Consider the following 16938-nt stretch of genomic DNA (forward strand, 5'->3'; position numbering starts at 1 on the left):
ATTGGCTGTTTAAGAATGTAATTTATGCGCCAATAAGCATGGCAAATTTGGTTGGAAGTAATTAGCTAGTTTTGCACTTGTTAGCAAAGATAGCTATCTTTCTTTGAAGGAAAATTATTCTTTGAGCCATTGTTCGATGAATCCGGCCAGTGGGTTTTCGTTTACTCTTTTTTAAAAAGCTCATTTTACTTGTTGATACTGTTTTCCTTCTGCGCAAAATGACAAAATTGACCACATATTAAGGAAAAAATCATTTAATTTCGTGATAATGATTTCATTTGCCAGAAAATTTAGAAAACTTGAATAAGCTTCTGTAGTAAAAAGAGAAAGAAAAATTAGAATAAAAAAATTATTTTATCAGATAGATCTACCTCGTTTGGCTACAACAAGGTAACACTTGAAGAAAGTTATTAAATACACTTAAATAAAGATGTGAAATATTTCTCTTCTCGCAACAACTGGTCTCTTTTCTTTCAGGGAAATATTAATTTACGGTCGTACTTTTCACAGTCGCTACTTTATTACTCGTAAGATTAAAAACAATTAATTGAAGGAAGGGTTTATGACAGATCTGACCACATCTTCCGACAACAGGTTATGTTTTGCCGCTGTTTAACTTGAAATACTCCATTCAGTGCCATATTGATTGTCAATTCTCTGAAAATTTGCGTCATTTCCACTTTTTGCAGCTAATTTGTAATGACCTCTTAATGACGGGGATCAAAAAGACAAGTTTAGATGTGTGTCGGATGATGCCGGTGTAACAATTGAAGCTGATCCGTGATTCGTGTAAATTAAAACGTTCTTCATAATCTTTATATAATCATTGAAACACGGCTCCTGTTCTATTCCGATTTCGCAGGAATTTTTTTCGGCGAGGATGTCGCTGAGCAACCCAACTGCAAAAAGGTGACGTCACAGCATTCTTCATGTTCGCGCGATTTTCTCATTGGATGATAAAATCGGCAACTGTTCGGATTATGTTCCCAAGATTTGCCAAAGACGACACGATCCCGACTGTGCCTCAAGTTTTATAACATGTGGCAATAATGGTCAAGGTCTTCGACAATAACACCGTAATTAACGTCTCAAACAGAGCTTGTTTTGATCAATTTAAAAATTAATTTATCATTTGATTTTGCCATGTTTGCCAGAACTTACGCGATCGGCTTACGTATAAAAGATCAAACACATATTAAAACGAAATTTATCTTGGATGTGTAAGTAATATTGAATAGATTTTTCTGATTCTCCCTGGCTTCTGAGATAAAAGATTCTGAAAAACCAAACATACTGATAAAAAGTGTACGTTATAGAGATACCTTTTTTCTTGTGGACAATATCCAGTAAGAATTACTTTCTCTAGGTCCGAATCGAATCCGAATAATTTCCTCTCCATAGACGTCAGTAATGGTTATCAGTTTATATTTCGGTATCAAGCCGTGTTTAGTTAATCTGCCTGCAGACGTGCGGCTGAGGAAACATCACGGGCGTGGCACGTTATGAGAGAGACAGAAACCCTGAACGTTGTTTGCTTGGCGCAGATGTGTTCACGAAAACCAAACATACAATTCACTTGATGTAGGCGTCTTACCGCTTAAGGTCATTTCCCAGGATTGCATTGCGCATCCCTACTGCGCATAATTTCACGCGTGATTAGCGCGCGCGCATTATAAAATGGCGGCTTTTTCTTTACAGCTGGACCTCGCCATAGAGGTAAATCGTCATTTTCTCGCAAACGAGTATGGTGACCTATCATTTTTTTCTGTTGTTTTGAATTGAGTAATAAATTTCTCTGTGTAAAATAAATATGGACCAATTCTCAGTGTAGAACAAAAAGCAATCGTCGGAAACGTGGATTTAGCAAGCAATCGTAACTACAATCATGGTGCTATTATAAGGATTTATAAGGGTATAAACAAGGTGCTTTTGCTCCTAAACGAACATGGGGACCCCTCATTTTTATTTCAGTGCAGGTTCTATTTCAGCGGAATGACCTTAAGAAGTACCTATATGATTTGTCCATTGCGCAAAGTAGATACCCATAGTAGAGTTAAAGCCAAATGAATAAACTTGAATTAGATTCGCTGATGGTGTGACGTTTGAATGCACTTGGGAGAATGATAGCAACTTTTAAGCGTCACTCTTTAGAACAGTTTGCGCTCACGGCAATAAAAACTTAATTTTTCAGGTGGCTTTATTTGATTAGTTCTCAAAAGAGAACATCGCTAAGAGATGGTTTGATAAGTATAATATCGCAACATTACTCTCGCCTTTTACATGACATTACCTTTTTTCCTTTGGCGTCCTGGCGTTTCCAAGAAAACAAGATGAAATGAATTGGGAAAGCAAAATATAACAGAAGTTGTTTTTGCTTTGACCGTTGTGGTTTTGATGGAATAGTTAATTTAAAATACGCTGAATACGTGACGGATAGAAATATAAAAATAAAAAAGCATTCTATCGTCTTTTCTGTTTTGTTGTTGTCAATTTTAGCTTCAACTGGAAGCAAAAAAAAAACCGGCAGCGGTTGAACAAACCAAGAAATAGAAAAGGCCGCGTAAAAACTGGGGCCAGTTGCTGCCGCACTTTTTTCGCGTTTGCTTCACGTTCGGCAGGACGCAGAGGAACAATGCATCTTAGAGGTATTATACGTTTGTGGCTAAAAACGGAGTCTATGCGACATTTAAAACTTAACGGGCTTATGCAACTGGAAGGCGCATAAATTAAACAGACGAACTTCTCAGAACTGTGAATCTGTTAACTTAAATTTGTAATCAAGCGACCGACAGTCTCTCTCCCAACAGCGTTTTTTCGACAACACACTGGTTTTCTGTCTCACATTTACTTAAGCGCACTTAATGTTAGACGTATTACTTGTCTTCCAAAGGTAAATCGGCCAATGACAATAGTCATAGTCCCCAAATCGGTTTGCTGTTTATTTCATAGTATTAAAGATACCCTAAACTTCACCATTACCAGTGGAACTTCGGGGAATGGTTAACACGCTCAGTTATGGAGGTACTTCTTGAATCAGTCCTTAGTTTTGCACCTACTGTCTTTAACGAATACTGGAAAGAGCGTAATTGCATGAAATGGAAGTTCGGCGTGAACGTCTCTGAAGTTTTGCGCTCCTCCCCTCCCAGTATAAACTTTTTGAGAGAGAATGACTATTTTACAATCTACTAAACCTCAAGAGAAGACTTCACATTCTGAGTCACCAATCGACTTTATTTCTTTTAAATGAGCTAAAGTGTCGCATCTATATAAACAACTGTGATGGGTCAATTGGTACTAGAGCCTTCACAGGAGGGGGCTACTTTGACAAGGCAGAGATCCTTGGCAATCAATAACCGTGTTTAGGTTATAAGCTTAAATAAACTCAAACCAACTCACTTTGCGCTACTACAGCTGCCAACGAAAGCATAATTGTGAAAACAACCTAGGAAACCTAAAATAATCTTGCTGGCGTAACTAGAACAAGATTACTTCGAGTTTAATCAAACTGGAAAACCAGAAGAACAACAAAGGCATAAAGAACCTAAATGGAGGTGACTCCCACTTACTGTATATGGATAACTTTACTTTAAAGTTAAATATAGATGAGAGTAAATTTATACACTACAAGCAACTGAGCGATGTTATATCAGATTTCACAGTTCTCTTCTTGGTTATATTGCCAATGTTCACAGTTCATTCTTGTAACTTATGTCAAATGCTTTTACTCGTCTAGTAAATGCCATACATTTTGCTGCGACGCTCATTTCATGCTACCAGTCATCACGACTATACTCACAAGCTCAAAAGTACGGCATGGACTGAAACCAGTAACATTGGATTACGCCGACTAAGCTTGGAACACTCTTTTAAGAATGATTCTTATCTAATTCCAACTAGCTAGGAAGTAATCGCTAATTGGGGGATAGCCGCCAAGGACTTGCCCCAGTGTTAACCCTTTCCTTTCGAGTCTTTTCCGATTTCGGTGTTTCTCTTTCCATGTTATTGATTTTAGTGCACCAAGTTACACTCATAATTAATTAACCAAACAAATCCCTTAAATTACAGATGAATATCGGTAGACGGGATGTGTACTAAGCTAAAAAATTATTCATTTGCGACAAAGCAGTCACTTTTCAAGTAACCTACTGGAAAGAACAAACAGCTATTTTAAACAAACGTTATTGTTCAAGAATCCCATCTGGTAGGAATTTAACCGGTTGGTTATTTACAAAGCATTTTGAAGGAGACACACTAATAGACGGTACCCCAATGGCAGTTCGGTGGAACCCTCCAGGTTACAAGTACAGCACTTTAACCGCTCGACAACGCTTCCTCCATTATATGTTTATTATTGCGGTAATAAGTCTGAGTAAGACACATGAAGGGAGAGGAGTTATTACCCTCTATTGGCAATGTTCCTAAGGTAATCCCTCCAAAGTTATATTTTTACATTACTCTCAAAGGCGAACTTTACTACCCATTGCAGTTTTTGCAATTGCTACTTTTCACGTCTCGATCATAATAGGTCGACTAGACATTGAGTGAATCACTGAAAACATGGTTGCGATTACGTGAGATGAACTACGATAATCAGAACGAACATTTTCCACAAATAGACTTAGGCGAAGGCGAAACCTACTATCAAATAACAATATGTTCCCGAGATACGGGAAATTAACTGATAATACGACTTTGCGATCGAGGAACAAAACAAAGTAAAAATAACAAGATAAACAAACAAACAAACCACCAAATAAAACAACGGAACTATGACGCAAAAGAGGAAAAGAAAGATTGGGATTATAAAAGGCCTCGTTACTTGATAAAAGAATTTATTTTGGGTACTGTGTTTTTCTCAACTGAAGTGAGAGTTTTGCTATAGCTATGACTACAAAAACAAACCTAGTTTTAAAATATTTTGGTGGTAACCCTTTTTGAGCTGATGGAGTAGATTATGGTTCAACCACTTGCACTTTTCCATGGACTGCATCTTTGAAAAAAGGCCAAGTCAGAACTGAGCCATGGGGTATGCTGCAGTTCTCGTACTGGGCTGCAACATCGCTTTCAGATAAAACGCTGTCCCACATGTTCAGTTCTGTCAATTCACCAACGAAAGCTTGTTGGGCGTCGAAACCTCCTCCAATGCTGTCTTGGTCCTGTCCGAGCACCATTACACCTCCAGACGGAATCATGTGACCTTTTTCGACATTAACATATTGGCCTTCCAGTTTGCCATCCTTATAGAATTTGTATTCGCCATTAGTATTGCTCCACGTGAAACAATGGTGATGCCAGATACTATCTGCGAGCGGAATGCTGGGAATAGTCCTTAAAATCAATGACAAAAAATGCAAATAAATACATTGAAAAAAATGCGAATGAATAAATATAAAAATAAATAGGGGAATGAATGAATGAGTAGATCAGAAAATGGCAGTGAAAAGCGAATAATTGAAGGAATAAACTGTAAGTTAGAAATTCGCAAAACCTCTCCCGCAAAAAAGTGTAATGTTTAATTTATCAACATATAGGCCAAGCCATAAGCCAAGAAGGACAACAATTATTTTCCAATAAATAGTTATGTTTCATAGTTACCGACCCACCACACAAGTGGAGATATTATGTGCTTGCTGATTTATAATTTAAAGTGAGCCCACCTTTATCCAGTTACCCTGCTCAAAACGTCTTGAATAAATTAGCTTTCTTCCTTCAACAGGGGCTTAATCTACCCTAATGGTGCCACAGTTGTTATACACATGCACTCTGTGAGGTACTGTACGATTACCTCTCCTTCGCGCCTAATATATGGATCCCCACCAGCTGACTTGAAAAATAAATAGTCAAATCATTATCGCTGTTTCTGGCATAGCTGATAACGTGATTGACGAAGTTGTCTGGGATCACTTTCAGAAAAAGGCACAAGGAAAATGCGTTGAGGTTAGACGATATGGCTGGTTGCTTCATGGCGTAGTTTTGGACACTTCGATTCTCTGGAAATATCAAGCGGTACCCTAGAAGAAAGAGCGAACTGTCAATTCAAAAGGAACAAAACTATTTTCCGCGGAGCAGCCGAGTTTGGTTAACTTTCGATGCTATTTAATGTTTGTTAACGATGTCTGCATGAACATGGCTAACTAGAGAATAACACTGATCTTATTCAAGAAACGTTGTTTTACATGTAGGGGTTAAAGTTAAGGCATCTCACTTTACACCTTAACAATTAGTGGAGCTTGCCTTTATTATTGTAAATCGTGCCTCAAACATGTTCTCCTCCTGTCGTAGAAAGTCCAAACTCACTGCTTACCGGCCTCGCAATATATATAAATGTTATCTTTTTTTTCTCTATTTTTTTCTTTGAGTCGTTCAGAGTAACGAATACACTGAGAAATCACTGAGATGTTTTACACGGAATCTATAGGGATATGTTAAGAATTATTTTCTTCAGCATGTTATGACGACGCAAACATTGAGTACCGTTTTAGATCCGGGTAGCAAGTTAGACATGGTCGTCTTCGATCTTTGATCGGCTGTGTACTGAAATTGATAACGGCTAAACAATAAGCGCTTTCCCTTCGGTGCTAGGAAAAGAATTCTGCTTCCGCTAGATTCGAACATTTGTAAGATTTACTGCTGCGGGTAAAAGTTCTTCTGCATCGCTTTGGAATGACTCTATCACCATCATAAACGCTCACCTGTTTTACACGACTTCTTTCTGCCTAACCCTGATAAACAGCTGCAGTTCCTATCAACTGATTTTTAAATAATAAAAATAATGTCAGATATATACGGCCCAGTTAAGCACTTCAACGTTATTACTTTCTGGGGACAAATAACTTACTGAAACACATTTAAAAACAAATAGCAAATTAACCTCTCGTTGAGGAAAAGGTTGTTGTTATTCATCGTGGTAGATGCAATAATAAAGTGTATTATCGTTTGTCTCACGATGTAGTCACTTGAGATCTAGATCGCGACGTTTCAAATGCTTACTGCTAGTCTTCTTCAGGCCATAAGGTCGACTGATTGCACGGTATCATTTATATCACAAAGGTCGGCTGTGATTGGCGCATTTCGATCCTCCTATTGTTCCATTGTTCCGGCGAGTAGCTGTTCCCTCAGTGGTCCGCTGTTGTACCGTTCTCCTGTTGTTGTGTTTCACAGTAAATGGTTTGAACCCAGGAGTATCAGTAGTTCGTATAGTGTGATCGTCCGGGTGAGTGTAGTTCTGAAAAGAACTGTTGTTGGTGACTGACGTTTCGACAACCTGAGCGGAAGTCATCTTCAGAGTCAAGTGAATAGTGTTTGTCAGTCGATGATCTTATAAGTCTGGTCCGTTGAACGTGATTGGTCAGTATAGCCATGATGGTATTGGCTGAAAGACCCGTGTAAAGTTTGTCATCAGTCATTGGTGGGTTTCGATCCGTCTATTGTTAGTCAAGTAGGTCGGTTTTGGTCCGTGTATTGTTAAGTCGGTCTGTTAGAAGTCCGTTTGTCGGTTTCGTTTCTGTCGTGGATAAGTCGTTTGTAAGGCGCCGGTAGTTGTTGACATCTGTTAAGAGGCGTTTGTTCTAGGTTAGTGTACCAGCTTTCCAGAGTCAGTCGTTTATCACCCGGACGATCACACTATACGAACTGTTGTTGTGTTTCTTGATCGTGGGTATCCATGCTTCAGGAATTTCAATTCCACTATCCCTGTTGATGTTATTAGGGTGAAGTCTTATGTGAATAGCTTCCTTGACCCTACGTGTGTACCAATGAGGATCTCGATCAATAGACTTGACCTCATTCCAGATAGGATAGTGGCCGGTCTCGTGGGTGTGTTCAGAAACGGCGGAGGTCTGGGTACGGGCGAGTCGTATATCCCTGTCGTGTTCTTTGATCCTCTCCTGCATAGATCTCCCTGTTTCCCCGATGTCGGGATAGAGTTGATGTCTTCCTGCAGCACCTGAACAGTCAACAACCATCAATCCGTTTCACCATGGAGATCGAGAACAACAGCAAGATCGCCTTTCTCGACACGTCAGTTTACAGAGAACCTGATGGCCGCCTTACCACCAGTGTCTACAGGAAACCAACACATACTGATCAGTACCTAGCGTATGATTCACACCACCCTCAGTCAGTAAAGCGCGGTATTGTGAAGTGTCTGTACGACCGGGTTAAACGTCTCGTGACCAAACCATAAATAATCGCTGGAGAGAAGAAACATCTGTCATCTGTACTTGTTTCTAACGGATATCCCTCCTCTTTTGTACAGAAGATCACAAAGGCACGAACAACCCCAAGAAGAGAGCCTGTCGCGGAATTTAAATCCACCGCCGTTTTACCTTATGTCCAAGGAGTTTCGGAGTCTCTCCGCCGCTGCCTAGAACAACAAGGTATTCGCACCGTCTTTAAGTCCGACACGACACTTCGGTCACACTTAGTGCGACCAAAGGACACCGTCAACCCGGCTAAACAAGATGGTGTTGTCTACAGAATTCCCTGTGAGTGCGGCAAAGTCTACATCGGGGAAACAGGGAGACCTATGCAGGAGAGGATCAAAGAGCACGACAGGGATATACGACTCGCCCGTACCCAGACCTCCGCCGTTTCTGACCACACCCACGAGACCGGCCACTATCCTATCTGGAATGAGGTCAAGCAGGAGCCATAATCGGGCACGGAGACCGCAAGTCTCGGGATTCGCGTGCACCTATGATATGGGACAATTTTCTATTTTTAGAACAAATTGCGCCATCCTGACGTCATATATCCGCGCGGATTCACGCACATGTCAGGGGTTCTCGCGTGGATGTTGTCACGTTGCGTGATCAAATGGTGAGAGTTGAGAGATTCTCTTGCGTATTTTTCACAGCGATGGCAGGGAATAAGGCAGGGAATACGAACCAGGGCGCTTATATGTAGTTTTATGCTCTGAGCTAACTGAAAAGGTGGGTTTTTCTGGGTCGAAAACAAGACTTCAATCTCGCGCTGGGAATGAATAATAAGATCTGCTCACGCTAGTTGTAAGCTTACGCGTATGCTTAAGAATATAGCAAGAAAACTCTCTACTCAGGTATCGAGTTAATTTGTGAGTTTCTCAGACAATGTTTAATCATAACCAAAACCTGTTTTGATGGTTTCTTATTGTCTCTGCTTGTTTGGTGAGTTTGCAAAAGTTTTTGAAAGGAAAGTCTGACGCGTACAATTCGCTCATTTGTATAGTGCATGCAGCTCGTGCACTTTCAAGTCCGAGTTGGTGTTTTCAATTGTCAACAAATCTTGACAAAGATTTCTTTCGTTATCTTTTGTGCTGAGATGCTGCAACAAATTTCACGAATGCAAAAAAGGCTACTAACATCATCTGTGTTTCTTCAACATAAGCATAGTGAAGTTTTACACTGCGAAAATGAAAATAGACAAGGAGTTTTGATAACTCGATCATCTAAATCGAAATCGTTATTCCAAGTTGATTAAAGAAAGCGTCATCGTAACTTTGCTGATTGTTTCTGCTTTATTCACATATTTTCAGCTTAGCTTTTAATATGCTCTCAAACATTTATCAATCTTAAACATATTTAAAAACTATAGAGCTATTGTTTGAGTTCGATGTACGCTTTCACACGAAAGTGCGGCGGAAGTACAATTTGTCATGTTTACTGACTGTACAAAACACGCATCGGCGGGCGCTCTCACTCATCGGCAACAGAGAATTTACTGGATTTTTACACGAATAAAACTGAGCAGTATCTACGGACGTAAAGTTATTAAGCCTTGATGAAACATCAAGCGTTGCGTACAATTCAAGCGAAACTTAAAGTAGCAATTATTTTGTTTTACTTTTCGGCCGCGATAGACTGACAAATTCCTCGCAAGCGTGTGGCAAGAGGAGCTAGGAAACTATGAAGTCCCGAAGCTCTGCTATATCTAAATATATCCAGCTAGTTTCTTGCTGTGTAATGGAAAAGCTGTTAATCTTCAACATATGTGAAATTTAAAGTGGAGTAATGTACAGCTCATGTAAAAGAAGCATCAGTCCGAACACAACTTGGTCAGCGATATATATAAGCTTACAGCGGAACATAACTAAATTCGACACTGTCTTACTTCACTCAAACTGGAGCAGCTTACGACGAAAATACTTAAGCAAAATTCCAACAGACGTAAACGCGTTAAGTTGTGGGGCAAAAACATGAAACATTTCGGGAATTTCGGACGCCGTTTCCCCCGCGCGACATCCGCAAAAATCCTCGCAGCATGTACGCGCGTGTGCCGCAGGTGATGGCGCAATTTGTTCTAAAAATAGAATTATTGTCTCATATCATGGGGACAATCCCAATACTAGAAATGGCGCGCGCTTACGGTCTCCGTCCCCGATTATGGCTCCTGGGTCAAGTCTATTGATCGAGATCCTCACTGGTACACACGTAAGGTCAAGGAAGCTATTCACATAAGACTTCACCTTAACAACATCAACAGGGATAGTGGAATTGAAACTCCTGAAGCATGGATACCCACGATCAAGAAACACAACAACAGGAGAACGGTACAACAGCGGACCACTGAGGGAACAGCTACTCGCCGGAACAATGGAACAGTAGGAGGATCGAAATGCACCAATCACAGCCGACCTTTGTGATATAAATGATACCGTGCAATCAGTCGACCTTATCGCCTGAAGAAGACTAGCAGTAAGAGTCGAAACGTCGCGATCTAGATCTCAAGTGACTACATCGTGAGACAAACGATAATACTCTTTATTATAACCTCTCGTTTTATGCATGGCAGCAATCCCCCCCCCCCCCCCCCCACGCCGTATATATTAAAACATCAATGCCTCTTTTAAGTCCACACCACAGGAGGTGGAGACAAAAGAAGTGAGGAAATGCCAGGTAAGTTGAGGTACGGTGGGGAACTACCCTTCCCGGCCGCTACCACTAAGGCCTGCCTGGATCTAACACAAAACTTGCTGCCCAGCGAGGACCCTGAGACTGAGAGATGCCCTGTAAAAAAAAAATCCGATGTAGTCAGGCAGGGCTCAGGAAAAATAAGCCCTGCACCGGCCCTAGTGACTATATTATCACTCTAAGGATAATCGTTAAGCAATCCAACGAGTAGCAGGCGAGTGCATGAACCTCATGGCTTTCAACATTCTTTCAGCTCTCAACTCATGCGCACTACGGAATGCCAAAGCTGATCTAGGACCTATGTGAGTCCATCTTTTCAAGTCCTCCCTAATGGGAAACTGTCAGAACTTTTGGAAATGAGCACAGGAGCTTTTCACGGCTGTTTGCTGTCCCCGATGACCTTTTTAGTGGTTGTCGATTGGAACATGAGAGAATTGGAGGATCATGGCGGAGCAGGTATACAATCGAAACCAACAACTTTATTCCATGCCCTGGATTATGACCTCTTTTTCAGAAATAGCAACATATGTAAGCCAAAACCAACAATCTGAGACTGATGGCAGAGGCGACCGACCTCTGGGTAAACAAAGACAGAAAAAAAAAAAAAACCAAGGCGATGTGCACTTATAACAAGCAGCAAAAAAAAAAAAAAAAAAAAAAAAAAAAAAAAAATCAAGTTGAACGGTGAGGAACTGAAAGATGCTGCAAAGCTTCGCCTATAAGCGCAGTACCATCACAGCCAAGGTAGAAAGGAAGATAAGAAGAGCCGAATAGGGAAAGCCAGTTTGGAATACCTTGTTGATTTGCACGGAAACCAAGCTGCGCTTCGTCACTTCTAATGTAAACTCGACGCTCCTGTATTGCGCAGAGACCTGGAAAGAGACACAAGCCATATCGAATAGGCTACAAAGCTTTTTCTGAGAAGGTCCCATGCAGAGAGATCCTCGAGATTCACTGCCCAGATAAGGTCAGTTGGAGCAGGAGAGAAAAGGAGCACTTACTTTCCGAGACAGTAAGTCGGAAATAAGCTTGAATAAGTCACATACACGAAAAACAGCCGTAATACTACCAAGCAGGCCTTACAATGCAATCCTCAGGGCAAAAGGAAGGAAAACCTGAAGAAAGTCAATCGAGGAAGAACTTAAAGAAGCAAACATGGAGAAACAGAGAAGTCAGAGGTAAACAGAGTCCGCTGGTGCTGCATTGTCGATGCCCTTTGCACCACAAGGGGCTTAAAGTAATCAATCAAGTTACAGCAATAGAATTTTGTAAAACGCAAGACAGGAATCTTACCTTTCTCACAGTTCTTTCCCGTGTATCTTTTTCCACAAAGACACATAAAGCTATTCGTCTCATAAACTGGTTCGCAGGTTCCATTGTTCTGGCACGGTCCACTCGAGCATGGCGACTGAGAGGAGAAAAAAGCTTCTTTAAAATGTTACTTTGCCAAACGTTTGCAAGACCTCGTGCCCAGCAGGGGTACAATATGTTGTCTTAAAATGTTTTGTGCTTTTAGGGCTGCGTTATCGGACAGAACGTGTCATTTACGCCAGGTATTTGACCGTTAAACTTAAATGAATTCCTTTAACCTGGATATCAAAAACAAAAATCAACAGTTACCCAACTTTTATTCATCTAAGCATTGAAGTAATCTTTATGCTGTTGTCGTTGATGATGTTTTCCATCTCGAGTTTTGTTATGGTTGTTATATATTGAAAGTTTTATATGACAAACTGACAAATGAAAAGTTCTTATTGACCTCCATCTTATGAGTGAATAATCCTTTCTTCATTTCGAAAAAAGTTTTTCAAATGCCCTGTGTCCTTCAGCTTTCGTAATGCACATGATAAGCTACTGTTTGCAGGCTTCGCTTTGTTTACATTTCATCATCATTTTTTTTGACAGGGCGTTTTATTAATAGGTTTTGCAATTTAGGTTTGTGTAGCACGCTGATCATGTTTCACATATACTTATGTATATTAGCATTTGTAATTAGTTCTTTCTTCGGAATACATAAACATTTTTTTTCTAAATGATATTTTTTCATTTTTATTTGGCCTTTGAAGTTAGAAAGCTAGTTTCTCCTAGTGTTTTTTTACTTTGGTTTTCCTTCAGCCCGTTAATGCGAGTTCTAACTCTTGACATAGTCATCACAGAACATTTCGTTTCACAGTTTCGTTTAAAGTGCTTTTTGTTATTGTAACTATCCCTGTTTCAATTTGGCCGAGAGCAAACATAGTTAGTAAATAGGCAAGATCCTATATTTAAATACGAAAAAGCATTACATGCTTGAGGGATCGTGAGTAACCGCCTAATGCTTAATTAACCTTCAAGTTAAAGTGGACAAAATATGCATAATCAGACTTGAAAGTAAAACCAATACAATACATATTATACTTTTGTAATTTAGAGTAATTTAAAATTTAAAATTGGACATCTCTCTTCGCCACTGACTATGCGGGTACTCTGGTAAATCTGATTTCCCTAAATGTGGGAACATGTGTCACCTTTCTATAAAATTGCTTAAAGCTACAAGAGTCATTAAAATAGTCCTTAAAAGAAGAAAAACATAACGCTGTTATGATAAAATTAACATGAATATTCTTGTCAGTGTCAAAAAGCCCCATCAGTCACTAATGTTACGAAGACATCCTGTACAGCTGCTGTTCAACTGTTGAAAAATTCATGTGCTAGGTCCCACTTGCTGTCAGTAAAGTTTGTGGTTGTGTGAAAATTACACGTAGCAACTATTTGTTTATCAATAGTATTACCTGTATGTTCAAGTTTCTTTATTATTATTGATTGAAAGGGTGGTCTTAGGTCCAGTTCAGACACCGAACTATTCATGAGCCGAACCTAATATATTGAACTAAGTACATGAAAAGTTCGGCGTCTGAATCAGCTAAGAATGGCTATATGAATTTCGACTTGAAAGTAAAACCAATACAATACATATTATACTTTTGTAATTTAGAATAATTTAAAATTCAAAATTGGACATCTCTCTTCGCCACTGACTATGCGGTTACTCTGGTAAATCTGATTTCCCTAAATGTGGGAACATGTTTCACCTTTCTATAAAATTGCTTAAAGCTACAAGAGTCATTAAAATAGTCCTTAAAAGAAGAAAAACATAACACTGTTATGATAAAATTAACATGAATATTCTTTTCAGTTTCAAAAAGCCCCATCAGTCACTAATGTTACGAAGACATCCTGTACAGCTGCTGTTCAACTGTTGAAAAATTCATGTGCTAGGTCCCACTTGCTGTCAGTAAAGTTTGTGGTTGTGTGAAAATTACACGTAGCAACTATTCGTTTATCAATAGTATTACCTGTATGTTCAAGTTTCTTTATTATTATTGATTGAAAGGGTGGTCTTAGGTCCAGTTCAGACACCGAACTATTCATGAGCCGAACCTAATATATTGAACTAAGTACATGAAAAGTTCGGCGTCTGAATCAGCTAAGAACGGCTATATGAATTTCGAACGGCTCAGCCGTTCTTCCCGCCTAGCTCGGCAGGAAGTTTCGGCTTTAGAATGACTTTGATTCAGACGTCCCGAACCTAAAGCATAAATTATTATAACGTATTTTACGCGTTGCCTGAAAATCGCTACCATTTAATGGTGATTTGGTTCCAACTAAATAAAGTTCGGCGATTAAGTTCGACGTCTGAATCAAGAGGCGTACTTTGATAATTAGGGTTGGTCCAAATTCGAACTAAGTTCGGCTCATGAACTGGGGTAAGCTTGCAGAAGTTATTCATTTGAAAAACGAACACAGTGACAGCAGATGTTTTGCCTCTGAGGCACTGGAAACTTTAGTGGGAAATGTGAGGAAAACGTTGCTTTAGAAAGGATTTGAAAAGCTCGAAAAGAAAAAAAAAGAAAAATCTGTAGAAAATTGAACTGGTTATTTTCTCAGGAGCTTTAAATGTGCGCATACAGAAATAGAAGGCTTTATCTATGTAAATTTCTCTGCAGCAATTTCCCAACAATGAACAGCTGTAGAGTAGAGCGTTTTAAAATGTTCCTCTACCGAGTAAAAAATTCGGTTCATGAAAGCTCGACAACGTCTTATTAACATTGCTAACTTTGGATGAAAGAAACTGAACCAGTGGCTGGTGAGCTATGGGAACCAAAACTTACTCGAAAACTACTGTTTTATTCGCTGGATTTCGCGAAAGTTCCTTGCAGTTCTGAGAGCTTCGTCAGCCCACGGTTCCAGCCTTTGAAAGAGAGCTCTTGAAAGCGCATCCTTTTAGAATACTAGAAGCACTGTAAAGTTGTAAACTTCTGGGCGTTCGGAAACTGCCTCAACCGACCCATGACAATCTTGACGACCCCTTTAATATATAGTGGGATGGCTTGTTAGCCCCTTAAAAGTATAAATACTTACCGGAATGCTGAAATGATCATACGATTGACTTGAAACGACCTTGTCCGCCTTGCTGTACACGTTTGAAGGCAGCAGCTCACACAGCCGCGGAAATGCTTTATTCCGCGCCAGGTTAAAAGAGAAACAGGAATCTTTAGCAACACATGCAAACCCACACTCTGTGATGTCTTTAACAAGTTCTGTACCAACACTTGTTATATTTAAGTAGGAGTTGCTGTGAGTCTTGAAGTTGGCATACAAAATGCCATTTTCACGGAAAGCTGGCTGCCCTGCATTAAGAATTAAGAATCAATGTTAGTTCTGAACGCGTGTGCCAAGCAGAATTATGTCATATACATGGCAGAAGTAATATACCTTTTGAAGTTTCCTCAGAGCTCACTGATATGAGCACAGCAAGGAAACTGACAAAGTGGAGCGCATCAAGACCCATGTTGCGTCTCAGTTCTTGAACGGTCAACACTAGTTGACGATCTAGAACTAATATTAGCTAACATTAATTACCAACACTTCTTAAACACTTTAAAACATAAATTTTAATGTAAACAATAGAAGGCAAGCACTCAAAAACACTGACAGCTTGCTAATTATAACATATATCATACGAAAGAGACGACTTCTTAGTGATTGGCTGAAAGCAGGCCAATTTATTGTTAATATTTAATTTGCACTGCCAAGCAGATTCAGAATACAGCTGCGTTCTTAATTTTTTCGTTTTTACCAGAATGATTTGAAAATCAGGGAACTATTTTCCTTTTTCACGTTATTGCCATGTTCCTTGATGAACTACGGAGTCGTTTCGTTGGATAGTGAAACGGAACAGTCATTTCTTCTAGAAGTTTTTCCAGCTTACTCGAGGGGGGCCCTAATTCGAGTATTTACGGTATTCCACCGGATGAAACGTTCCAATTGTACCGTTCTCAATTGTCATTATTCGTTCTTCAGAAACTGTCGGTAGACTGGGGATGCACTTCAGCTTCCCCTTCAAGTAAGCTGAACACGCGGTACCCAGTCTTCACTCGTTCGGAAAGCCCGTTCCAGCCTCCAAGTCGACGAACCAAATCCAAGATGGAGGACAAATTGAACTGAGGTAAGGAAGAAAAGCAAGCGTGAAATATGAAAAAAGTTATTCTTTCAAAACAGGCCTTAAAAGGAGCAACGTCCCCAGGAGACCACAATCCCAACGCTAGGGAATCAGTTGCAGCCGGTGACAAACAGGAAGAGCGTACAGTAAAAAAAAATATTACAGTTTCCTTCTGAGTCGAACTGTCGTACATGTGCGAGGCATTAAGCTTATAGTTTGAGCCATAGTTTGGTAAATAAGGTCACTACTAAGGAAACCTCGTTACTGCGGCTTGCATTTGTTGGGGTTTATCAAAATTTTATGGTATAATGAATTTGTAATGAGAAAAGTAGCTGCTCACAGCTACTATAAGGGCTTAAGTTTAAATAATGTGAAGTTTATATGAAGTAATTCATATATGAACTGCGGTTGTAGATGAAAGTGAAGAATGATCATCGCAGTAAATTTTCCAATTTAAGCAATTGGAAGGAAGAAGCCTGAAAAAAAAAAAAAAAAATCAGGGCTTCAACGGGATTCGAACCTGTGACCTCCGCGATACCGGTGCGATGCTCTACCAACTGAGCTATG

At 39.8% G+C, this 16938-nt stretch overlaps 3 protein-coding genes across 3 annotated transcripts in view; 1 reads left to right on the plus strand and 2 right to left on the minus strand.

The window, feature by feature from the left end:
* Positions 1-4941: 4941 nt before the first annotated feature.
* On the minus strand, positions 4942-5758 carry LOC145501739 (neuronal pentraxin-2-like). The gene is made up of 2 exons (XM_081481140.1): positions 5730-5758; positions 4942-5328 (listed from the first exon to the last, which is right to left on the minus strand). Exons 1-2 carry the CDS (start codon positions 5756-5758, stop codon positions 4953-4955), a joined length of 405 nt encoding a protein of 134 aa, XP_081337266.1. The 3' UTR covers positions 4942-4952.
* On the minus strand, positions 5323-15720 carry LOC145501740 (uncharacterized). Its single transcript, XM_081481141.1, has 5 exons — positions 15645-15720; positions 15291-15559; positions 12183-12297; positions 6693-6749; positions 5323-6011 (listed from the first exon to the last, which is right to left on the minus strand). Exons 1-5 carry the CDS (start codon positions 15718-15720, stop codon positions 5782-5784), a joined length of 747 nt encoding a protein of 248 aa, XP_081337267.1. The 3' UTR covers positions 5323-5781.
* Positions 15721-16301: 581 nt separating this feature from the next.
* Positions 16302-16938, plus strand: part of LOC145500195 (DNA-directed RNA polymerase III subunit RPC2-like) — a 44620-nt gene continuing 43983 nt past the window's right edge. The window contains exon 1 of the mRNA XM_081479713.1: positions 16302-16377. The gene's annotated coding sequence lies outside the window, so the exon portion shown is untranslated. The remainder of the gene's footprint in view (positions 16378-16938) is intronic.

The sequence above is a fragment of the Orbicella franksi genome, chromosome 10 (genome assembly GCF_964199315.1).
Source record: "Orbicella franksi chromosome 10, jaOrbFran1.1, whole genome shotgun sequence".
Classification (NCBI taxonomy): domain Eukaryota; kingdom Metazoa; phylum Cnidaria; class Anthozoa; order Scleractinia; family Merulinidae; genus Orbicella; species Orbicella franksi.

Bases quoted from the DNA above. Each gene is read 5' to 3' on its own strand.
- LOC145501739 (XM_081481140.1), bottom strand. From the start codon at position 5,758: ATGTGTATAACAACTGTGGCACCATTAGG. The intron at 5,329-5,729 runs GTAGATTAAGCC...ATTGATTTTAAG, and splicing joins ACAACTGTGGCACCATTAGG to GACTATTCCCAGCATTCCGC.
- LOC145501740 (XM_081481141.1), bottom strand. From the start codon at position 15,720: ATGGGTCTTGATGCGCTCCACTTTGTCAGTTTCCTTGCTGTGCTCATA. The intron at 15,560-15,644 runs GTATATTACTTC...TTCTTAATGCAG, and splicing joins CTCTGAGGAAACTTCAAAAG to GGCAGCCAGCTTTCCGTGAA. The intron at 6,012-6,692 runs GTGAGCGTTTAT...TCTTTCTTCTAG, and splicing joins AAAGAAGTCGTGTAAAACAG to GGTACCGCTTGATATTTCCA.